At 40.4% G+C, this 25925-nt stretch overlaps 1 protein-coding gene across 1 annotated transcript; it reads left to right on the top strand.

Annotated features, from left to right (window-relative positions):
* The first annotated feature begins 13626 nt into the window (after positions 1 to 13626).
* CA1 (carbonic anhydrase 1) lies at positions 13627 to 21800 on the top strand. The gene is made up of 7 exons (XM_024206086.3): positions 13627 to 13798; positions 14052 to 14249; positions 15370 to 15488; positions 17444 to 17539; positions 18925 to 18987; positions 19860 to 20015; positions 21236 to 21800. The coding sequence occupies exons 1-7, from the start codon at positions 13762 to 13764 to the stop codon at positions 21311 to 21313; spliced, it is 747 nt and encodes a 248-aa protein (XP_024061854.1). The 5' UTR covers positions 13627 to 13761; the 3' UTR covers positions 21314 to 21800.
* The last annotated feature ends 4125 nt before the right edge of the window (positions 21801 to 25925 follow it).

The raw sequence follows: 25925 nt of genomic DNA, 5'->3' as shown, positions 1-25925 counted from the left end.
AGACCCTACAGACAATTCTTCTAGCTGTACTCGACCTCCCATAAGGTAAAATCTCCTCTCTGAACTACAAAGGAGATCCTGACTCTGATAGACTCTGTTCTGCACATGAAGGAAGTGCAGAACATTGGAGTTCATATCAGCCATCAGAATCTGAAAGGAGAATTTAATCCTTAGTTCTTATTGTCATACTCAGTGGTCTACAAATACTATATAATTTTCTCTCTCATCAAAGTCCTGCTTTTTCGGCTCCCCTTTTCAGTTCTATTTAATGTTTCCCAGCTTCTTCTTTAAAAGAAGAAAGATTGAAAATATTTAAACAGTACTAAGCTAGTTGTAAATGGCTGGATCAATCACTGTGTTAATGATTCCTATGTAATCATGTCCCGCAATATACTGTACCATATTTTTGCTTTGTTTACTGAATAGAAAGTTAAATTACAAGATTATGAAGAAAATCATTTGGTGCAAAAAATTATTTCCTGAGAACCCATCCTGGTCCATACTAAGCTAACACTCTTCACTCCATACATACCTCATGACCAGTGATCCTAGTTTTCTGTGATAAAAAAACCCAAATTCTCAGGAAAAAAAGGATAAAAATCTGCATTTTTCTGTGATTAAAATGAAACACTGAACTTTAGTTTCCCTAGCCATAATATATATATAGTAATCAGTTGAACACAATGTTTTATTGATAAATTTACAATTTTTAAGCAAGTTCAAAGCCTACCAGCATTTAGCACTTTTCATGTATCCTACAATTGTCTGTCTTCAAATGTAATCGACTGCCTTGCTGCATACAGTACATCAATGTGAAATTTGTCCTTACCAAAATCAGTGACACAGTCTTTAGGGGTGATTTTTAAAGTTGTCTGCATCTTTTCATAACTTTAATTGCTCATGTCTGGAGACTGAAGTGAATGTTGAGATGCATTAAAACACAAATCCCTATATGCCATTTAATAACCTTTATATGTCAGAAACAGTTTATAGGAGTATGTTTACCTATGTACATTTAAAGTGCATTCAAAAATTAACCACAAGAGGGGAAGGTTGCATTGAATAAGTGACACCGTTACTTTCAGTAAAATTTAGCTAATGTGTTTTTTTTCACAAAATGGAAAAACTAAAGATTCTCTATAAAAATGTAAATTCCACTTTTTCCCATTGCAAAAGGATTTCTAGGATCCCTGCTCATAGCTAAGTGCTCCCTCTGTATTCTTCTCCCACTTTCATATTGGTGAATTCTTTCATGCTGTCCTTGACAGCTGGAACAAGCTCCCTATCCTTGTTTGGCAGGCATCTATCTGATCTTCTGTAATACTTCATTATTAATATCAATACTTCTTCTGTGAGACCTCTCAGGGTCAATCCACCATTCAAAGAAATGCCTGTCAGATGCCACACCACAAGCCTGCTGGACCTTTATGTGATGAATCCAACCCACCCTTTGTTCACAATGGCAGTTGTTTGTCTGTTTAGATTGGAAGCTCCTTGGGGGGCAGGGAAGATGTCTCTCCAATGATCTCTGCAGTGCCAAGTACACTGCCAGTCTCCATCAAATAGAAAATAATAATTATGATAAATAATAATGAAACAGAAAGAGACCATCTCTGAGAGAAGTGAGAAATCTTTTTTTTTTTTAAAATAAAAGAGTCAGAGAACTGTCTTCTTGAGCAATCACTCTACTTTCAGATTAAGCTTTTTTTAGTAACTCGCCATACAGGCTGAAATATTTAATAAAAAAGTATCATCTGCAAACATGTATATAAAAATAATATAAACAGATAAACATTTCAGTGACAAGTCATTATTCTATTCCAAGTGTAGAGGTAAACAATCCTGCATAAATCAAGGAATCATTAAAAGAGTCTCTGTTTCAGTCAACCAATACAAATGCCAACCTAAAATAACACCAGAGCACATTGTTTGCTTTTAAGTTTAATATTCTTATTTGTACTAATATAAATTACATGACATTAGAGCTCACTCTGGTGTTAGAATGAGGAATGGAATAAAGTAACAATATGATTGTGCTTTGTAGGAAGCATCAGCTAATTACAGCCTACAAAGTCCCTCTCAATTCAAAATTAGCCCTATTTTGTAAATATTTGAAATTTCCCTTTATTCTGTGAAATCTAATATATTTACTTCTTGGATTCACTGTTTTGGCTACATCTATAGTCTTCAATACCACTCATTCCTCTTAAAAAGCAAAGACATAAATTCTGGACCACTTGCTGTTTTATTTTATCTATTGACTCTACCATGGACAGTTGTTCAGAGAGTAGCCTTAGAAAATGCATCCATCCTCACAATCTGTGCATGTCAGATTTTGCAAGATTTTAATTAAAGCAGCTAGCTATCCTGCAACAATGTCCAAAGCTCCACAGATGGTGCCTATGGCTTTGAATCATATATCTGAATTTGTCATTTTTTATGCCTGGTTACAAAAAAACCAAATGCAAATAAGAAGTACAGGAAATAAACAACTATGGGATACAGGTGCACTGAAATCTAGATACTTTTGGGATCCCAGTATAATTCTTACCTAGAATTAATTTTTCTTGATGACAAAGAAAGGAATAGTAAAATTTTAGACAAAACTTCCAATCTATGGACCAGATCTATAACATGACACACACAATAAAGGGAGCTGAATTAATGACAAATGGGAAGAGCAAAGGGGAAAAGTGAGAGATTCTTTTCTTAGAAGCTGTTCCCAAAATATAATTCTTAGCGCTGAGTGCTAGAGAGTCAGAGATAAGGGAAGTGATGTAATCAGTGTCTTCAATATGGGGCTGAAAATCTTGCTTCTATCGGAGGATCATCTTTCTGTTCTTAGCCTAACTTGTGTGTCTGGTGAAATTTTTCCTCTTGCTTTCAAAGGAGTTGTGGTTCACTGATGCTGAAGCAGGTATTAGAGGTGTGAGAACAAGACACATCTAACTTCAGTCCTTCCAAAATTAACTTGGGTTTTAGATTCAGTACTTTTATGTATCTTAGTCCATGCCCATGAAATGTGAATGAACAGAGGTGGAGGTTATCCATATAGGCCCCAATTCAGGAAAGCACATATGTACATGTTTAAGTCCATCCCAATTTAGGACAACATTTAAGTACATGCTTAAGTCCCACTGAAGTCCGTGAATGCTGAGCATGTAGTTCAGTGTTCTCTGCAAAAGGGATAATTTCATATATCAGGAACTAGCCAAGAAGTCAGCAGGTCAATGTGTGGCTTCTATCCCTTTGGGAGTAATGGGAAGTAGGAGCGCTCTAGCTAATAAAATTCCAGGAATATCACTCTGTGAAGCTTATTATGCCTGCAGGGTCATTGTGAAGCAATGGAGACTGCTACAAGCATGGCGGAGGGCTCTTTTTGTTAGAATATCACCAGGGTGAATCATCACTGGGATTCACAGTCTGTTATCATCCAATTTTTAAATTCTCAGCCATGTTGACTTTATGAATTACACCTGTGCAGAGTACAGCTGCAGTAAGGCATGTATCCATGCCATGCCAAGTGTTCGAGACCACTGTGATATCAAAAGTAACTCAACTAATCACCACTCTTACTCTACAGCTAATTTGCATGCAACTATTTCACTGGTTGTATGAGAGAGACTGCACAGACAATGTGAAATTGGGATAAGCTGCACAGACACACCCAACATCTGGATTCTTGTGAGACCTGATAGTTCTGCTGTGTCAGGCTCCTGCATCGGGCAGCGTCTCCTCACAGCTGCAGGTCAGCTGTTGTGTGCAATTTGCTGTGGGGTGGTTGGGGAGTGTGTCCCTTGCTGGAAGGTGAACAAATCCCCTTTTGAGGAGGTCTCCCTAGCTGGAGGAGGAGGTTGGGCCCGGGAAAGGGATCTCCCTGGGATGATAGGATAAGGGTAGAAACTGGGCTTCAATCTCCCTTCCATAAAAGCTCTTCAGCTTCTAGCTGGGGAGGGAGAGAGGCAAGCACAGCAAGAACAACTGCCTGATTCCTCCTCAGTGCAACAGCAGCTTGGCAGCACCTCTGGTCCTCATTTCTGTGCCCCACTGGTGCGGTGGTCAGGTGCAGCGAGAGACTGCCCACTGCATTCCTGTTGTATTACCAGTAGTGGCTACAGGTGGGCAACGCAGGAAGGATGTTCCTCTTGTAGCCACTGCTGTGGCCACAACAATAGTGGGCACAAACCTGCAGCTTAGTAGCTGTGTGAGGTGAGGCAGCTGACTCAGGCCCAGCCTTAGAGAGGTCTGAAAATGTTAGCAGAGTTGGCATTTTGGAGTTGGCCTTCAAAATAATCCCACCCTACCACAAACTGCACTGATTCCTGTCCAGCATCATTACCCCATTAGGCACAAGGGTAGTCTGAGGTTTTTGGGGAGGCCTAGAGAGATGATATTTCCAGACACACCTCAAAGTTAACTGACTTATTTTACACTAAAAGGGAGAGAGGGTAGAATCTTTCATCTCTCCCCTTGCCAATACATACACCCTGGCTCCTGCTGCTGAAGTGGAGACCAACTCAATAGTTTGCTCCTTTCATCCATTTACATCATTTCAAGGCTATCTACACAAGGAAAAGGGCTGAAAACTTAATTTTTTTAAATGACAATTGAGATGAGACCGGCAGTCTGCCCTCTTAACAAGGACTCATGCAAGATTCTGTGATCCCCTGCCAGCTCATCTGAGTTGATTTCTTTTAAGTCTGTGAGCAAAGCAGTGTAACTTGGTGGCACAAAATGTGATTTCAAGATGGGAAGGGTCCATACCAGTTTTTGGTAACTGCAACACTCTGGGGAAGACAAGTAGTCTTCATTTCTGGCATGATATGGCTGACATGATCAGATTGTCAGAACTCCACCAGGCCCACTGTTGCCATGAGAAAGGAATAGATGTAGTGATTTAAAATATTAAAAATTGCTGTATCTCTTATATGTAATGTTTAGCCCTTGGTTTGCTATGCATTAATTACAGGGCCTTCCATTATCTACCTCCAATGGTGGAGACTCTTCTTAAACTGAGAGAGAACCAATGAATGCCTTCATTTGCTTCCAACTATTTGTATTGCATTAATTCCTAATAGCTCATCACATTCCTGTGTATTGATATGCACAGTAGTAAGCTGTCTATCAGTGCCATATTTGCAAAAACAGTAACTAGAACTACTACAAGTTTTGGTCAGACGCAAATAGATCTGGATGGGGTATCATCTTCAAATGGCAGAGGTGATTTAGTGCTGGTGCTGTCCTCATGAATTGCTTTGGATTCCAGCAGCTATTTTTGTTTGTTAACTAATGGTGATTCTTAGATTACTGTTGTCATGTTCCAAATTAATGGATTTTGAATGAGGCCCAGCGAAAGAAGAACAGTACTGATAGATCGCCTGGTTTGTGCCCTCCACCAACACACCCTTCATACATACAATCAGATGTGTACACTGGATGCACTTTAATAGTTCATTATGTCTGTAGAGATATTACAAGTTTCAGAGATTCCCGTATTTGAAACGGAGAACATCACTAGGATTGATAATCTCTCTACAGCTGGTATGAATTTAATCTGCCCAATGCATACACATATGTTCATGTGTGTATGCAGACACTTGCACTGTGCAGTTGTAACACAAAACGTACACATTCTGTTGTTTTATTTTTTCAGTACCACACTAGTATAAAAAGAAAAATTGACCCCTAACATAGCAATGCTATAATTAAAGTTGAAATAACACTCTCATTTTAAACCTCATTTTCAATAGATCTTTCTGTGGGGAAATACTTTTGGGGGCTTTTTTGTAGAAGCTTGAAACATTTAAGACAGTTTGCAATAGGAATCTCTATTGCTCTGTCTCTAACACACAAACAGACACTGTACTTGGTGAATGAAACTGATATGGGCAATGGAATTAAAAGGTGGAGCAAATAAATATTAAAGGCAGAGGGGCCTGACTGAAATGGTATTTCTAGGTCTAGCTTGAGACAAGGCTTAAGCAGGCATTCATGAAATAACGGCCCAGAAAAGCACACATACACACAGATTTCCCTCTAAATAGATATATATTTTTGTTCCCACTGTTTTGATGATATGGATTAGCTTTTTGGGATTATCTCACAGACAGCACACAATTTCCAGTCTTCTCACTGACAAAAAACTTTCAAAATTGCTCCTGCTGATCTTTCTGACTACATGGAGTAGGCTCTAACAAAAAGGTGTCCCCCCCCCCAAGAAAAAAGTCATACGACTTCGGTGACCAATCACAACAAACAGATATAGCTTAAAATGTGAAAAGGAAACATGAAAATGTGCTCTGAAATTTTTGCAGACATCATAATATTAATATTTTTCCATGCAAAATTATACCCAAAAAACAATATTAGAAATGTCATAGGATTGCTTCCATTTCACAGATGTTTCAGGGACTTGAAAACAGATACATACCAATGAAACAACATTTTATTGCCAATATTTCACCCAATTCAAGCAAGCAGCAGGGGGCAGAGTTTGCTGCTGAAAAACTTTAAAGCACCAATTTTCAGAATCTGCCTCATAATATGGCAAACTAACATAGGATTTGCCATACTGGATATTTCCATTTGTCCTTCAAGACCGATGTCCTGCCTCCAGCTGTGGTCAATGCCCGAGGCTTCCAAAGAAGATTAAAACACCTGTGACCTGACTAATTATCTGGCACCGTATATAAAGGACAATATTCTTCTTGGCACATGCAGCAATCTGCTTACACATTAAAGCTTCCATAATTACAAGCGTTATCCTTAGTCATAAAAGTAATTATTTATATAAACTCCTTTAGCACTGACTTTCATATAGGTTGTATATATTCTGTTGGCCAAATCATGCTTAACTTACCACCATGTTACCCCTCACTGAAGTCTCATGAAGACGTGCAAATAATATTTGGCCTGGTGTGAGTCAGTATTTCCTTTTTACTTGTTATAAATTTAACACCCATTAATTCTATAGAAAGACCCCATGCTCTCATATTAAGGGACACTGAAAAGGAAGAATTAACCTATGCATTCTAGTGTGCATGCTTTAATGTCACATCAGTGTAGTTACTTGCACTGAATGAAATAAAACATATGTATTGACTCCTATGCCATGTGTGCCATATTAGGTTGTTTTCTTCTATATGAAACCTGCTGTTGCATTTAAATATGTTTAGGTTAAATTCAATAAATTCCATGAAGTAGATAAGAGGTGCATAATAACATTAGATATATCATGTTGCTGTTTGCTAGAAAATAAATGGAATACCATGTGGCCAGTAAAAGATCTAGTCAGACAAATGAATGAAAGCTTACTATTTTTACACATGATTTATTTTTCTTTGCTTCAAATTCTGGCTGTCCAGTGAGGGACATACCAATAGAACAGGGAATCATTGGTGGTTCAATAGTCTCTATGTGTCCCACTAAATAAAAATGAAGAGATTCAATAACTTGCTGAGCTCTTGCAGTTAAATGCCCAGATAATAAGGGTCTAATGCTGCTGTCCTTACACAAGCAAATCTCCCTAGTGAAGTCAATAGGTTTCCTTTCAGAAAGAGGTGCAGGATTTGACTCTATTCACATTTTCATTGTGGCTTTGTTTTATTATTCATAGAAATTTTATTTTTTAACAGGATGCCTCTCTTTCCCCACAGCATTGGGTTCAACACTGAAATATGCTGAGTTCCCTTAACTCCCTCTGAAGTCCGGCCCGGAGAGTCAGTGAAAGGTGAGGATATGCAGAACTTTGCAGGGGGCACTTAGTGCTTTGCAGGATCCGATAGTGTCAGATGCTTTAACAGGGCCTGATCCTGCTTCAGTGAAAGTTAACTTCCATTGACAGTAATGGGGCAGGAACATGTGCCACATATAGAAGGGGATCTACAGTTTCTGCCACCTGGCCATTCTAGAGTTGCTCTAAAGGAAGAATCATCTGACATCACCTATGTATTTTGATCAGAACACTACAAATAATAATAAAGTGTTATCATATTGTAAATATAAACTAAAATTAAACTTAATACCAGAGCTGGTCAAGACTTTTTGTAATTTTGATGAAGATTTTTGTGGCAATTTCTCACAAAAAATATTTCATGTATTTTTTTACCAGTACATGAAGGGGCCACTCTACTTAGTACTATGCTATTTTAAACTAATTTTGATGCTACTATGTCCCAGCCCTACAAGAACATATGCACACGTCTAATTTTATGCATGTGAATGTCCCGTCAAAGTCAATAGGTGTACTCATACAGATATAGTTAAACACGTACATAATTGTTTGCAGGATCAAGGTCTTAGCCTTGTCCACACTGGTCTGGGTAGCATGGGTCTGCTTCTGCTGTTGTCAATGGGTTTTTTGCCAAGGCTAGGTCTACACTGCGGGGGGGGGAGGGGAGTCGACCTCAGATACGCAACTTCAGCTACGTGAATAGTGTAGCTGAAGTTGCGTATTTTAGGTCCACTTACCTGGCTGTGAGGACGGCGGCGAGTCGACCACTGCCGCGCCACCATCAACTCCGCTTCCGCCTCTTGCCGCGGTGGATTTCCGGAGTCGACGGCAGAGCCATCGGGGATCGATTTTATCGCGTCTTCACTAGACGCGATAAGTCGATCCCCAATAGATCGATTGCTACCCGCCGATCCGGCGGGTAGTGAAGACGTGCCCTAAGATGTCATGTTTCTTAAATCATAGTTTGTTGGAAAAGTGCTAGGTTCCCTGGACAGAAGAAATAGGCCCAAATGTTGAGGTATTAATTTCTGTGGAGGGAATCTAAGCTTGTGTTCTAGAAAGCTCCCTAGGAATAGTGGTTCTTATCTTTTTGTGCCCCATACCTTTTTCAAAGATTGCCTTTAAACACCTGATGTCTTGTCTGCATTAAGAGAGAGAACCATTTTCATAAATGCTATTTTTTCTATTATTTTTTCTTCTTGCCCTACTGCTGGCTATTTTTCCTAGTGGAATTGTAAGTGGCTTTCATTTGCTCCATAAATTATCATTATCATCAGCTTATAAAAACAATGGAAAAAATCCTGCAGATCTGACCCAGTCCTCATTTAAGTTGCCATAGATTCTATACTTTGAAAGAAGTTTCAAAATTGAATGCACTTTTCACTATTTATGTTGCTTGTACTCTTTGTATTTCTTGGTTTATTTGTAGCCAGTTTCTCTCAATTTCTTTTCCTGATTTTCATGTAATAGTAAAATACTGCAATGTTTGGACAGTGAACACTGCAGGATAACATGTGAAAACACAAAACAGCCTCTTTAAAAAAATATGTTTAAAGGTATATTGTTTAAATTATGTAATTTCTACAAAATTATTATTTTAATAAATATTAAGTTTGGTAAAACCTTTTTAATTTGGGGTAAAGTATATGGTACTGTCCCTTTAATTCAAGTCTTATTACTCACATCACTGTCATCATTATTATAAATAGTCTTTGGCTTAGATTGTGAGTTAGACTGTGCACCTACTCAGGGCTTCACAGAGAATCAGAACTCCCCTTGTACTCCTGTGTAAGTTAAGTGGCCCATGGGTCCACATGCGCAGGGGTAAGCAGAAACTGTGTCTGCTACTTTCTCTCCCTGGACCAGGTGGGTGAAAAGCGCAAGGGAAAGAGTAGAACTTTGGTTCTGCCTCCGTGACATATGGGCTAACACAGGCTGAGTTGGGATAGTGTCATCATTAAATGTTTGTATAGACCAGGAGAAAATTACTACCCTCTGCCCAGAGCAAGGTGGAAGCAGGGTGGGAAATGAGCCTTTCAGGCAGTTCTTTCCCTGCGCTGTTCCTGGTGCATCACATACACATGGCTTGTGGCAGAGCCACACTCTAGCCCTTAGTTATCTGTGTTCCGAGGTGGTGCATCTGTCTGCAAAAAAGCTTCATTTGTCATTACTTTTTGTAGATCCTTTGCCATAGATTATCCTAAGGGAACATGGTGGTGTGAATAACCTATCAGAAAGTATCCTCCATTGTTTGTTATCAGGCATTTTTGTGTGTACTTTAGCTACCTAATAAGGAAAAATCACCAACAAATACACAAACAGGAAAACCTGATAAAATTAAAAGCAACAATTTGTTACCAGTCACTGTCTTTAAACAATTCTTTAACAACATCTCCACAATTACCGGGGCTTTGATTTAAATCAAATACAGTTTGTAGACATTTTGGCTGCAGGTCAGTATCGCCAACTTCAAGAGTTTAAAAATCATAAATGAGATCTCCCCAAAATCATGAGGTTGGCTTAAAAATCCTGAGTTTCTTTTAAACTAATGAAGGAGGGGAGGATTGTTTGCTTTCTGGTTTCTGAGACTTTAGTGTGCACTTGCTTCAAATTTTAAAGGTTTTTTCTGTAGCCATAAGGGCTAGAAACTTACTTTTTTTTTTTAATAAAAGCTGAAATTCCCAACAACTAGGTGGTCGGGAGGAAGCTAATATGAACACCAAATATCACAAGACTCATGATAAAATCGCAAGGGTTGACAACACTGCTAGAGTTAGAGTTAAGTTTTGAAGTTCACTGAGAGGGTGTAAAAGGGCGTGAACCAATTGGGGGAATATGAACCAGTTGTTTTGGATTTCAACAGACAAACCAGTTGTCCTGTCAGTCATGAATGGCCCATGGCATTAAATGGGTGTTCTAGGATTACTTCAAAGGTTGGCAGATGAGACACGGAAAGATCATACCTCTGAAAATTGGCTGCTCCACTAAGGAGATCTTTTTACTGAGTCTCTGCCATGTTCACCTCGCACAGAAAGAATATTTTTCATAGCCAGAAAATTGTCGTTAATTATTTGATATAGTAAAAGATACCTTAACATGCTTTTCCAGGTTGTATTTCCCCTGTATCTACCAATTAGGGTAAGATTTATGTTTCTGTTTGCTCTTATTCCTAATAAGTTTTTTCTTTATCTATTAAAGAATTACAAATAATTTCACTCAAATCTTTTCTGTTCTTAATTATTTCATTTCTTACTATCTTATTGTCCTGATGTCCTGTTGGAGCAGAGGAACTATTCCATTGATACATCCATAGAAACCGATAGATCAAAATGGGTTTCAGAACTCCCTATGGGAGAATACTATACAATTGGTTGTCTGCTTTTTCAATGGCCTAGCAGGTTATTAGCGAGGTTCTTGTTTTCAGCCTTTAGTACAGTGGCTTTGCTATATGCACTGCTACAGGTTGGGGACCGACTGACTAAGTGGCAGTTCTGCAGAAAAGGATCTGGGGATTACAGTGGACGAGAAGCTGGATATGAATCAACAGTGTGCCCTTGTTGCCAAGAAGGCTAACGGCATATTGGGCTGCATTAGTAGGAGCATAGCCAGCAGATCAAGGGAAGTTATTACTCCCCTCTATTCCGCACTGGTGAGGCCACATCTGGAGTACTGTGTCCAGTTTTGCCCCCCCGCCCCCACTACAGAAAGGATGTGGAAAAATTGGAGAGAGAGTCCAGCGGAGGGCAACGAAAATTATTAGGGGGCTGGGGCACATGACTTATGAGGAGAGGCTGAGGGAACGGGGCTTATTTAGGCTGCAGAAGAGAAGAGTGAGGGGGGATTTGATAGCAGCCTTCAACTACCTGAAGGGGGTTTCCAAGGAGGATGCAGCTCGGCTGTTCTCAGTGGTGGCAGATGACAGAACAAGGCGCAATGGTCTCAAGTTGCAGTGGGGGAGGTCTAGGTTGGATATTAGGAAAAACTATTTCACTAGGAGAGTGCTGAAGCACTGGAATGGGTTACTTAGGGACAGAGCTGTCCCTTGGGTAGGGCGAATAGGGGCGACTGCTCTGGGCCCCACGCTTTGGGGGGCCCCACGGGCCAGTGTGATTGGCCAGCCATCCCAGGCCCTGCATCACCCTAGGGATGGCCCTGCCTAGGGAGGTGGTGAATCTCCATTTTTAGAGGTTTTTAAGGCCCGGCTTGCCAAAGCCCTGGCTGGGATGATTTAGTTGGAGTTGGTCCTACTTTGAGCAGGGGGTTGGACTAGATGACCTCCTGATGTCTATTCCAACCCTAATCTTCTATGATTCTACAGATCTCTCCATATACCTAATTTTCATTGGCATACAGGTGATATGCAACAGAGGAAGAGTGAGTGTGAAATGGAAGTCATTGCACCCTGATTCTGACTGACTGTGGTATACAATTTTCAAGATCATATGCTATGGCTATCGTGCAAGTGAATTTTTTCATTTCTTCCATTATTCTCAGAGAAGTATATTGATTTTCACATTAGAATATACAACATAGTCAATCTTGGAATCAATGTGACAAGTTCTGCAGGCTATGAAATGAAAATAACACAGCAGTATCTTATGTGCCTGACCTCAGCTGTGGACATCTGCATGATTCTGATAGCAGCAGTTTACTACCAAGAACGGTTTGCAGCAGTAACAGAAAAATGTAAACAGGTTCATATTTCTGCAACTCAGGATGACGGGGCAATGCTTAAATATGTTATGTTGAACCTTTTTTTATGTAGAAATAGTTACCTTGATTTTCTATCCTTAATAAAAGCTGGCAAAAAAACTGCACAACTATTTAATTATATTGTATTATGAAATTTAAGTTTTTATACATGAAATTCTATTGCTAGGCATTTAAGAGCCAGATCCTGCAAATTTTATTCAAGCAAAATCCAACTGCTTTAGCCTGAGTAAGGAAAGCAGGATCAGGCCCAAATATTTTATTATTGAAAAAAGAGCATCACTCTTATTGGATCTGAAACCACTTGATAAATGGTGGGTTGACACTATAGGCCCCTATTCAGGAAAGCACTTAAAATCCATCCTGATTCAAGCCAACATTTGATTAAATGCTGTCCTGAATAGGGATATGATGCTGAATTGGGACCATAATGACTAGATTAAAGCTTTAGAGAAATATCTCTGTTGTTATTAATAAACATTTATGGCACAGATTTTCTTTCAGAAAATCCATGCAAAAGTGGGTCTAGGGAAGGATACCTCAGTGAGGATCTTCCCTCCCTAGAAAACACTACAGACCCTATCCCCAAAACTAGCAGATCCCCCCAGATCTGCTGGAGTCTGGCACCATCCCAGCCACATTTGGATCCATCAGGGATGGTCTGGACCTGAATAATTATTAAGAAGACTATTGTTGTGAATAATATTAAGCCAGTATTTAACATTATAATTAACACATCAAAATATTAGAACTGCTTGTGTTATTTATTTTACATCACCCAAAAGTACCAAGACCAACATTTTAAAAATGAATGCCTGAAGTTGGGTTCCTAATCCATATTTAGGCACCTGAAAAGTGGCCTGGATTTTCAAAAGGAAGAGCACCCCGCTGCTCCCATTGAATTCAAAGGCAGAGTTTGGCTGAGGAGGTTTAATGTGGGAGACACCTTTTGCCAACATTTTTACAAATAAAAGGGTCTGGCTTTTAAAATCTTATCTGACTCTTACAGTATATAAACTTAACATATTCACTGAATCAAAACAGTAAGGGTAAATAAACTGAAAACCTCTTTTCTTTTTCTTCCAACCTTCTCCCTCTCTCTCTCTTTTTTTTAACCATTTCTCATGTCATGAGATCAGGTGACTCACTAAAATCTGATTATAAAGTATTACGAAATCCCTTACTTGATGATGCATATAAACTCCCGAGTGTAAGGCAGAAATTCTGTGGTGAAGTAAAGCGCAGACCTCATCCCAGAATTAGCTACTACAGGCACCACCAATTTATTTTTGAAGACAAGATCCTGCAGTTAGAAGAACATGGCAAGTCTGAACTGGCGTTATCAAGGCAACAATGGTAAGAATAACTTGCCTTAATAGCAAACTAATTGAACTGACCAAGATGGGATCTTTCTTTTCTTTTTTTGATAAAAGGCGACATAAATCAGTGATCAAACCATATAGAATGATATGTTTCTTGCTATTTTAAAGAGGTCTAATCTATTATTTTTATAGCTATACAAGAAGAAAACACCACAATTCAATATTAAAATATAAAACCTAAAGTAGCAATTAAGAATTAAATGAGACAAAAATTTATGTCTGTCTAGGACCCGACCAGTGGCACAAATTATACCCTATTGCCAATGGAAACCATCAGTCCCCTATTGACATTAAAACCAAGGAAGTCAAAAAAGATCCAGCTCTGGGGCATCTCAAGATCTCCTGGAATTTGAGCACCTGCAAAGAGATTGTCAACGTTGGACACTCCTTCCATGTGAACTTTGAGGACAAGGATAACCGATCAGGTTAGTGAGCAGAGTTTTTTTGTTTGATTTTAAACATTCTTTTTTTTCTGACCCTTGACTAGAAACAAAGGCAAATGGACTTTCAGCAGCATAAATACCAATTCAAATGTGCTCACTGATTTAGCATGCTATACCATGTGATGATATAACTTTACACTCCATGCAAGATCTGAAATACGTCATTTTAAAATTAGGATTTGTTGTCAAGTGTTCCATTGTTACAAGCAAATTTAAAATTGGCCATATTTACTGGACATTTCCAGGTAGTAAAATATCCACAATCGTGACTGTTTTCTGGTGGGTTTCCTACCAACAATTCTCTACTCAGATAGGAGTTACGGATTTAGCTTTGCTTTAAAAAGGGACTGTGAGGTACTGTTTGCTTGTTCTGATTTGCAAATACTACTACCATCCCCTGCATGAATCTTCAGACAAGTCATTCTTAGTGTGATGGTTAAGCAAATGCAGACCCTATCTGCCAGTAGGACTGAATACACCTTTCAATGTTAGAAATTTATTATTAATGGTGACCTACAACATCACTAACAAGAACATCTAAGCTTAGCTGTAAAATATTATGGGTAAAACTAATATACTAGACTCAGAATATCTTATACGCATTACTGGTTTTTCTTCTTGCGCAGAAAGGCAATTTTAAGATCTAGTATTGTGTCCTCTAGTGGTGGATTCTCTCCTGCCCTAGGAAGGGAATGAACTCAGTGATCTAACAGGTAGTTTCCATCTGTCACTCTTGGAATCCTAATCCTGTATCTAATAAACTGCTGCTACTGTATGTTTTCCTGTCTTTTGTTTCCTCGTTTAAGTAACTAATAGTCTCTGTTCATGTTGAGTTGACATAAATTTTAGGGCTGAATTTGACAGGCATGCTGATTTACTGTAACTAAGCCATAATACGTACATATCAAGATTTTTATTTCTAAGAGCTTCTATGCACAAACTTATTTTTTTTAATTTACAAATGAAAATTACATGTTAAAATAGACTAATAATAGATCTAATATTATAATTGTCTACATGTAAGTAGGGAAGTTTGGGGATGTTGTGATGCCTGTGCTGGTCTCTGAACTTGATTTTAACAAATTATTTCATTTCTGTGCAGTGGTGACCGGTGGACCTCTGACTGGAAACTACAGGCTGCATCAGTTTCACTTTCACTGGGGCCAGGCTGATGATCAGGGCTCTGAACACACTGTGGACGGAGCAAAATATGCTTCAGAGGTAGAGTCAATGAAACAAAAGTAAAGGTCCCATTTTCAAAGCTTGAGTCATAAATGTCACCCTCAAAAATGGATATGCACATGTAAATTCTCATGCAACATCTGTATCTGTGTTTACTGCTTGGATAGTTACATCTGTTTGCACAAGCAACAACCTGCTCTGCCTGTGCAAAGGGGATTTTGCAGGAGAAAGTTAGGACTTGAAGCCAACATTTTCAAACTTGGTTGCCTGAATTTACTTTACCTAAATCCATATTTAAGCACCAAAAGAGGGCCCAATGCTTCAAACATGTGTGTGTGCACTCTTGTGAGTAGTCCTATTGGCATTAATGGAGCTAACTACTCACATGCGTAACCCTTTACAGAAACAGAAGCTTGCTGCTTTGCAGAGGGCCTGATCACCCCTAGCCACCATTGAAGGCAGTGGAAGTTGAAGGTGCTCAGCACCTTGTAGTATCAAGCCCAATGCTTGTTGCTGGAATGTAGCTTTCTGTTGCTTCTTAAGGAGAATAGCAATGAGAGGGCAAAGCTGGAAGAAAATAATGGAAGGAAAGGTTGTTAACTGAGACCCACTTTTCAAGAAATGAAAGCCACTCCTGAACTGACTGCTTTTGTTTGCTTTTCATTATCAACATACCAAGAACAATTTAGTCAATGTTATCTTTGGCTAATCTTTTAGATTTTAGACCATTATTGCATGTGAATCTAATGAGATGGACTGGCGTATTTGTCTGTAATTTAAGCAGTGCCTCTCACAACCAACAGGCTCTTCCTATTAGGAAATTTTCCACCGTTGATGGTGCTAGAGCTATCTAATTTATGCAGCCAAGATATGAAAGGGGCCTCCCTTTAGAACTGCTTCCTGCTATAATTAGATAGTGAACTTGGACTGCATTTGAACAACACTGAAAAAAAAATATGTATTACAGATCAGTTTGCATCAGCCATTTAAAATAGTTTTAAAAAATGAAGCTGTTGCAGTTGAAAAAAGACTTCAATTTAGGTTAAAAAACATAGCTGGGAAAATCTTTCCCGTTTTTACTTCTTTAAACCACCGTCTTTAAAAATTGTGTGCATTGCATGATAATTTCTGCAATGTGCCCCTGCTTTTAGTGATCTTCCATTGCCATTTTAATAAGCTGTATGGCTTTTGGTGATCTATTGATGGAAAATTCTATACCAATAAAACTAGATTAGACTGCTAAAATTACATAGTTGCTAACTTGAGGAACTTCTAAATGTTTCTAAATATTAATAATTTCTAAAATAATTTCAGGTGAATTAAGAACCTCAGCATATGATTTCCAGGACTTCCAGATTTCTAAATATATTGTCATCATGTGTAAGGTGTAACACTCAATAATAAGATATAATGGGCAAAAACATTAGTGTTAAACAAAAGTACCATGCCCTTTTACAGCTGATATGTAAAGGAAAAGCCACTGAAATATCTACTTCTAGTATGTACTGTCCTCTAGATATGCCTGCTCATATCACAGGCATAGGGCCTGTAACTGTTAATCACACCACTAGCTCTATGGCAATCAATAGGATACTCCTCTGAGTAAGAACCTCCTGTATGACTAAGGGTTGCATCCCAGAAAGTAGTATTTCCAAGAATAAAATTTAAAAGAAAAATAGTAATAATGGCATCCTCAGCAGACAGCTAGAGGCTGGGTTAGAAAACTACTCTTTCTATTTGGGGGGTACATATCTTTATATACCCCCTATATTTTACAGGAAAAGCCTGTAGCTCTGCATCCTTCCATTTAAGATCACAAGCCTTTAGTTAAAAGCATATGAACAAAGTGCAAAGTGAAGTCAGTGGTGCTCCATGATGGAGCAGTAGTTCATGTGCACACTGCCAATTGCAGGATCAAGCCCTAAGAATGTAGCTTTGATTTGTCTCTAATGTTGTTGGCTTTAGTAACTGTTTCTCTGTCAATTGCTTTTTAGCTTCACCTGGTTCACTGGAATTCAGACAAATATTCAAGTTTTGCTGAGGCTTCAGATAAGCCTGATGGTTTGTCAGTCATTGCTGTTTTTCTGAAGGTCAGTTACACAACATAGTGAAACCCCTTTTTTACCTCTTTTGTTTCCCCTTTTACAAATTGTTTTATTTATTATCCTATCCACAAACCAGAATCCATTCAGTAAAGGAGACTAGACAAAGCAACATTATCTGTATTTAGAGATACACATCTCTGTTGACTTGTCTTAGATTTCAGTAGTCTGATTATTTTTTCAACCTCAAATAGTGAAATGGTCAAGTCATTATTAAACTCATTTTTATCATTCTACCTCTGTAGGATACAAAACAATTTTATATTGCTGAATCTTTGAATGGATTGTCTCTGGTTTTATATGTCAAAATGTTTGGCCTACTCCCAATTAATTACTATTGTTTTACTTTAGTTATAAATATCTGACAATAGTTGTTATTGTGAAGTCACACAAGACACACCTAAATTATTGCAGTATATGTTGTTGTTGTTTTCCAAAATGTTCTCTTCCAGAGCATGGGAAGACGTTGTATTGAAGTGTGTGGCTCAAATTGAACGGAACTAATTCACACAGTTAATCTAAAAAAATAACTGAGCCAACGTTGTATTCAGCTTATATGGGAGAAGGCATCAGAAAACCAAGGTTCTGTTCCCAGCTCTACCACAAACTTTTTATGTCACCTTGAAAAAAATCTCTAAATTATGCCCTGCCTCAGTTTCCTTGTCTGTGAAAAGGGATACAATCCTACTTAGTAGAGCTAACAGGATTTACTTTGGTCAAATTCTCGCCCTTTTGTGTTTCCTTTCCACACAGACTTGTGTGATCAACTTTTACGACATGAACTTTCATGCAAAGTAACTTTCAAAGTCACATGTGCAAGTATTACTGGAAAACAAACATTAAACTCACATGCATAGGCATCCATGTCTGAAGTGCAGAAGCAATACCATGTGACTTATCTGGTCACTTACAACCAACTAACACAGCTTAAATACTGAATACCCAATAAAGAACAGTTCACAAAAAAATAAATTAGCAAAAACATTTTATTGAATACTTTCAAAGAAAGAATAAATTTGAGGCAATCACAATAACAAGAGGTTATGCTTGTCAGATACATTATTAATTACAGTCTAGATTCTGACACCGTTACTCACGTTGAGTAGTAGCTTAGTACCAAGTAGCTCCACTCATTTCATTGGCACTACTTGGGGAGTAAAGTATTACTCCACACAAATAAAGGTGTCAATCTGATTTTATGAATGATTTGCTTAGCTCTAAATCTTAGCTACTTTATAGTGGGGTTGTGAGGCCAAACTAATTTATATTTCTAAACCATATTCAGATCTTGGAGTAGAAGGTTCAATGCTAATATAAATTAATTGTTATATGTTTATGATTCAACAGTTTTCTCACTATGTTTCTATTTGCAGGTTGGTCCCCCTAATGAACATGTGCAGGACATTGTGAAGGCATTAGGTTCGATAAAGACTAAGGTAAACATCGCTGCATGCTCACAATACTTTAGAATAGGGAATTGATTTAGAATCTAGTGAGTTCACTCTTGAAATTCTCAGTTGTGCTCCTTACCTTATGCCAGTTTGAAATGTGATGAGATTGCATTGCATAGCAGTTCCATCTGTATACTTGTTATAGAAATCCAGGGTTCAAGCTGCTCATGTAGGGGCAATATTGAACGTCCAGCTTAAATTGCCTTTCTGAGTCTAGAAGTAGATATACACATATGACCTTTATAAAAGTGCAAACGAATAATTTATAGTCTTAATGCTCAGCACTTAAGCTGCCAAGGGCCTCCTGTAAAATGATAAGAGCTCTCAATTCCCATTAATTTAAGTTATTTTAAGTATCTATCCATCCATCTACAGTTTATCTTTAGCACTTTTCACCATATATCCAACTACTGACTGGACTTAGTTTTGCCTCATCTCTACACCCTACCACATATATACATGCTGTTCAAATGTTCAAGTAAAACAGGTTATGAATTTCATATGATGTATTTAAGATATAGGATGCATTTCCCACACAGTATTTACAAAGGGTTATGGGTTTATCCTGGGAGGAATTCAGCAGTCAGGTCCCAAGCAAAGCACTTAAGCATACGAGTAGTCCTGTTAAATTCAACAAGAATAAAACATTAAATATGTGCTTAAGTGCTGGATCAGGATCACAGTGTTCAGCACCTTACAGGTTTGAGCCCATAGGAAAACACCTGTATTTTAAAATGAACCCTACTTCATTCCAGTGCATAAAATCTCCACTCTTATTCTCATCTTTTATATAAACAATACCTGACTGATGTATACTCTCACTATCAGTCTCATTAAATGAAACACATTTTCCACAGGGTAAAAAAGCTCCATTTACTAATTTTGACCCATCAACTTTACTTCCTGGATCCTTGGATTACTGGACCTATCCTGGCTCTCTGACTCATCCTCCCCTTTTTGAGAGTGTCACCTGGATTATCTATAAGGAGCCAATTACTATCAGTTCAGAGCAGGTATAGTATCACAAAAAACCCAAGACTTTTCGTCACAGAGAAACTGGAGAATCGTATAATCTTATTGTGCACTATGATTTATTTATTTTATGTTTGTTTTTATTTTTCTCATTTTCAACATATAAGATAAGAAAAAACCTTATAAGGTATTTTTCACTTTGTCTTACATTTTTTAATAATTTTATGCCATTAAACTGTTGCCACCTATCATTCTAGAGGTGGCTGCATATCAGTATGAATGAAGTCCTTTCTGTGTAAGTTTCACATATGATTTTGTAAAGACCTTTTGGATCTTTTGAGATAAAAAGCACTGTGAGATCATTTATTAATAATCCCTTAATAAATGGTAAGGGATCTTGACACCTAGGCTATTTTAATGTACACTTGATAGAAGCTTGGTACCAACAATTTTGGCTAAAAAGCAGTTTTGTAAACCAAATTTGAATTAAACAAGGAAGTTGATCTTAAAGGCACTCTTCTGTGTTTTAACTAATAATTACCAACATTTTAAAACTAAAACTTTAAAGGATGCTTGCCACATTGGGGGGGGGGCAGTAGGGGAACTCACAGAAAGTTGTTTTCTTTATCAAACTGATTTATTACACAGATACATCAATGTCATCACTGAATATTTGATAGATTTTTGTACTTGCCAGTGACAAAGCTGATAAAATGCAATAAGTGGTCAGATCATTCAAATAGTCATCTAAGGGTATGTCTACACTACCGCGGTAGTTCGACGGCTGGCAATCGAACTTCCGGGTTCGATTTATCGCGTCTGGTCTGGACGCGATAATTCGAACCAGGAAGTGCTCGCCGTCGACTGCGGTACTCCACCTCAGCGAGAGGAGTACCGCGGAGTCGACGGGGGAGCCTGCCTGCCGCGTGTGGACCGCGGTAAATTCGAACTAAGGTATGTCGACTTCAGCTACGTTATTCACGTAGCTGAAGTTGCGTACCTTAGATCGAATTGGGGTGTTAGTGTAGACCAGGCCTAAAAGTATAGCTCCGGATTCATCACTGTGTTACTCCGATTTAATGCTGATTGCAATGGACTCTTTATTTCCATTTGTCGAGGGTTGTTTTAATGATGAGATTTTGGATTAAGAGCATGAACAAAAAATACTAACTATAGAACCAGCCTAAGAAAGATTGCTTCTGCTTTTTAATATATGGTATTTAAGTTGGATGCTAACTGTGTCCCTTTTCCCCTCATTTAGCTGGCCCAATTCCGCAGCCTCATATTGACCAATCATCGGCTTCCCCAGCCATTGAAGGGCAGACAAGTGAGAACCTAATTCCAGGTAATTAAGAATTAGTCAGAAGTGAAAATATTTTCTCAAAACCAATATATCTAAACAAAAGGCCAATAACAATTCACAAATATTATTTTAAAAAGTGAATCTCTGGTTAAGATACAATGCTCATGATCCTGCCATATGCTATTGCCATTGATTGTCATGTATTTACTGAAATGAATCTATGTTTCTTGTACATTGTGAAGCAAATGCATTTTAATGTGTGGCTTTTACCTTAAGTATTTTAAAATATTTTTGGAATAATCTTTTTACTAAATTTGTTAAATAACCTAGATATCATGATGATAAATAGCAAAATAAATCCTTTGAATAAAATAATAAAATAAGTCAGTGTTCATGCTTAGCTAACTAATCAAAGATTTCATTTAACTATAGTAAATATATGTGTTAATTTTTGCAAAGGAATCACTTCTGTTAATGCTAACTTTAGCTATCAGTTGTTTGCACAATAAAAATTAATATATTTGTCCTTTTTGCCTGGTAGGTGCTTTATTTTATTAATTGATATTATAAAAGTATTTTGAAACTGAATAGTACCATAAAAGTGCTAAATATTGCTATTTTCAAGGGAAAATATGTCATTTGTTTATTTCATTTACTTTCACTTGTCTTATTAGCACAACATTGAAACAGAAAGGTAGTCAGTGAGATAAAGAGCTCTCCTTCATACTGTAAATGTCTAAGTTTAAGTGTAGATTTAAGTCACATGCTTCTCAGGCAAGTTGAGACTAAATTCATCACAAAGGCCAGATTTTGCTACTTTTACACAAGTACTTTACCCTGCAAACAGCCCCAGTGGAGTCAGTAAAACTACTGCAGTAAGATACTGCTCCGTGATAGTAAAGGTAGCAACATATGGCCCAAACAGGACAGGATGGGACTGTAGAAGGACCAGGGTGATGCTTAGGAACAGATGCCAGATATCCAGCTGGTGTGAATAGCATAGCTTCATTAAATTCAGTGGAGTTTTGTCAACTTACACCAACTGTGAATCTTGCTTGCCATAATATTCATAGATGGCCAATCTAGAAAAATATGTATTAAAGAAAATCTTGCTAGTGCTAAAAATAGCCAGAGAATTCAATTTAATCATGGATAGGTTACATTTTGAACTTTCCCCATCAAGAATCTCATTTCTTTTGACTGGTAATTGTGTAATAGAACCATCCACCTTGGAGCATATATGGAACAGGACTGTACTGAATAGGTTTTGCTAAGCCATAACAAACAATTGGCTAAAGACTCACATAATGTCAGCCATTATCTTTTAGAATATTTAAAGCAGACATCAATGTGTGTATAGCTACTACTTTAACATTTGTATTCCTTTGTTTCATTACACAGCAAAACCAATAAAAAACAGTTGTAACTGCTAACAGGAATCTGTTTCATAGTCTTGTCTTCTTCAACAACTTTCTCAAAACATATTCAAATGCAGTATTACTTTAAATACAACTGCTAGATACATCTATATTTACTCCTGCGGGAATTTCTGTGCCAAAAAATAAAAAATTCTGTGCCAAAAAATAAAAAATCTATGCACAATATTTTAAAATTCTGCACATTTTATTTGTCAATAAATATATGTGGAGGCTCAAGCATGGCAGTGGGGAGTGCAGGCCACTGGCTGCACAGAGGTGGGAGATCACCCTGCAGCCCTCTCCCTGACCCAGGACACGGACTCAGCAGTGAGGCTGCACCTGACCCTGATACAGCACAAGGGCTGGCCCTGCCCAGGAAACACTCTGGGGCCCTGCCCCTCTTAAGGTTGCCAACTGTCTAATGGCACAAACCCAAACACTCTTGCCCCGCTCCCGGCCCTCAAGGCCACACCCCTGCCCCACTCCTTTTCAAAGGCCACGTCCCCCACTCACTCCATCCCCCCTCCCTCCATTGCTCAGGCCGAGGCGGGGGGTTGGACTCTGGGAGGGAGTTTGGGTGGAGGAGGGGGCTCAGGGTGTGGGCTCTGGCAGGGAGTTTGGTTGCCAGCTGTGGGCTCTGGGCTGGGGCAGGGGGTTGGGGTATGGGGGGGTTCGGGGTGCGGGCTCTGGGAGGGAGTTTGAGTGCAGGGTGCGGGCTTTGGGCTGGGGCAGGAGGTTGGAGTGTGGGAGGGGGTGGGGGTTCTGGGAGGGAGTTTGGGTGAGGGCTCTGGGACAGAGGTTGGGGTGTGGGAGTGGGTGAGGGGTGCAGGTTCCGGAAGGGAGTTTGGGTGCCGGGTGCAGGCTCTGGGCTGGGGCAGGGGGTTGGAGTGTGGGAGGGGGTGCAGGCTCTGGGAGGAAGTTTGGGTGCAGGAGGGGGTTCGGGGTGTGGGCTCTGGGAGGGAGTTTGGTTGTGGGGTGCGGGCTCTAGGATGGGGCAGGGTGTTGGGGTGCAGGAGGCAGTGTGGGGTGAGGGCTCTGGGAGGGACTTTGGGAGCGGGGAGTGGGCTCTGGGCTGGGGCAAAGAGTTGGGATGTGGGAGGGGGTGAGGGGTGTAGGCTCTGGAAGGGAGTTTGGTTGCGGGGTGCGGGCTCTAGGCTGGGGCAGGGTATTGGGGTATAGGAGGGGGTGCGGGATGAGGGCTCTGGGAGGGAGTTTGGGTGCAGGCTCTAGGCTGGGGGTTGGGGTGCGGGAAGGGGTGAGGGGTGCAGGCTCTGGCCAGGCGGCGCTTACCTTGGGCAGCTCCTGAAAGCAACCAGCACATCCCTCTGACAGCGGCTCCTAGGTGGGGGGACCAGAGGGGTCTCCGCACGCTGCCCCTGCCCACAGGCACAGGCCCCCACAGCTCTCATTGGCCACAGTTCCCGGCCAATGGGAGCTGTGGAGTAGATGCTCTGGGGGAGGGCAGTGCGTGGAGACCCCCTGCCCCCATCCCCAAGAGCCGCAGGGATGTCCGGGCTGCTCCTGGGAGCAGCGCAGGGCCAGGGCAGGCAGGGAGCATGCCTTAGCCCCACTGCACTGCCAGACTTTTAGCGGTTTGAAATCTCCCAGATTGGCTGCAGCAGCCTCCAAGATACAGAGCCTGATCCAGGAGACTCCCAGCGAAACTGAGAGGGTTGGTAACCCTAGCCCCGCTGCACCAGGCACACCAGGTGTGGACTGGCAGGATCCAAGTGTGGAGGGGCTTAGTGTGGGTGGAATCCAGGTGTGGGGTGAGAGGGTTCTGTGTGGGACTAGTGGGTGGCTCAGTGGGGGGTCTGGGTGCGGGGGGGATTTGGATGCACAGGGGCTTGTTGTGGGATTCTGGGTGCAGGGCAATGGGACTCTTTGGAGGGTCCAGGTGAATATGGTTGGGGCTCAGCAGGGGGGCCAGGGTGTGGGGGGATGGGGCTTGGTGGGGTCCGGGTGCAGCTGGTTAGGGCTCAGAGGGGTGGAGGTCTGGGTGCAGAGTCTCATCAGGGTAGTCCAGGTGCAGGAGGGATGGGGCTCATTGTGGTGGGGGGCTCAGCAGGGGGTGGTCTGGGTGCAGGGGTGGGGGGTCTGGATGCTGGGATGTGGGGTTTGGCAGGGGCATCTGGGTGCAGGAGGGTTCTGGATGCACAGGGGTTGGGCAGATGTGGGAGCAGCTCCCCGTACAGTGACCCCTCCCCCTGTGGCTAAGGAGCAATGGAGGAAGGAAGTGGGGACCTGGGGGGTGCAGAGTTTCCTGCAGCTGAGGAAGGTTTCTAGGGATGAATCTGACCCAGCCCCAGCCACTCCTTGCAGGAGAAGAGGAAGTTATGTCCTCCCTTCCCCAGCCCAGCCAAGACTAGCAGCTGAGCCCGGTGCAGGGTAGGAGCCACCAGCCAGGGTGTCCCCAGCCCTGCCCTCCCCGCCCCCCAGTGAATTACCTCTCCATCGGCTGCTCCATGTGCCCAAAACGATGTTCCTGCGCTGCTGGGGAGGGGTACGTGGCTGCTTTTGCCGCTTCCCTTTGCTTCCCCATCAGAAAGTCATTTTTTGTGGGGAAGCAAAGAAATCTGCAGGGGACATGAATTCTGCATATGCGCAGTAATGCAGAATTCCTCCAGGAGTATATATTGGACAAAATGATGAAGTTAGCAAACTGTTCACATTCCTTGGTCCATCTGTTCTCTTTTGGTTAGCAAGTGTGTATCTTAACCACTGGGCACCCAGATACCAATGGCTGGTAGAGTGAGGTCCAGGTCTCTGATGGGGTTCTAAGCACTACTTCAATACTGCTCCTAAGATTTTAGAACTTGTCTGGCAGGAGGCAGGATTCCCATCTCAATTCCTGGAAGTGCAATAACCATGCCAAGGCACTTTGTTATTCCATCCAACAGGGGCTCCACATTCCTGGCTAGAGAGTCTTTTCAGCCCTTAGCTTCTTAACTTAAATCTAGTGAAACATGGAGCTCACCCTGATGCTCAAAACAACAAGAAGGAGCATTGCCTGTGGACAGGCACCTAGCTACAAAAATGTTACCCTTCAACTTAGACCTTAGGAGATAAGAACTGCCCTTTTCCAACAGTCATAAAACAAAAAGCATGTCTGCCTCCCCATAACAACCCCTTTTCCACCAAACCTAATAATATCAGTTGCCTGATACAGAAAACATATCTAAAATCAATAATCCTCTTGAGACGTAGATGTTTATACTCATCAGCAACAT

The sequence above is a fragment of the Terrapene carolina genome, unplaced genomic scaffold (assembly GCF_002925995.2).
Source record: "Terrapene carolina triunguis isolate 2854851 unplaced genomic scaffold, T_m_triunguis-2.0 Scaffold58, whole genome shotgun sequence".
Lineage (NCBI taxonomy): Eukaryota > Metazoa > Chordata > Testudines > Emydidae > Terrapene > Terrapene triunguis.
This window is presented reverse-complemented; position numbering and strand designations above follow the sequence as displayed.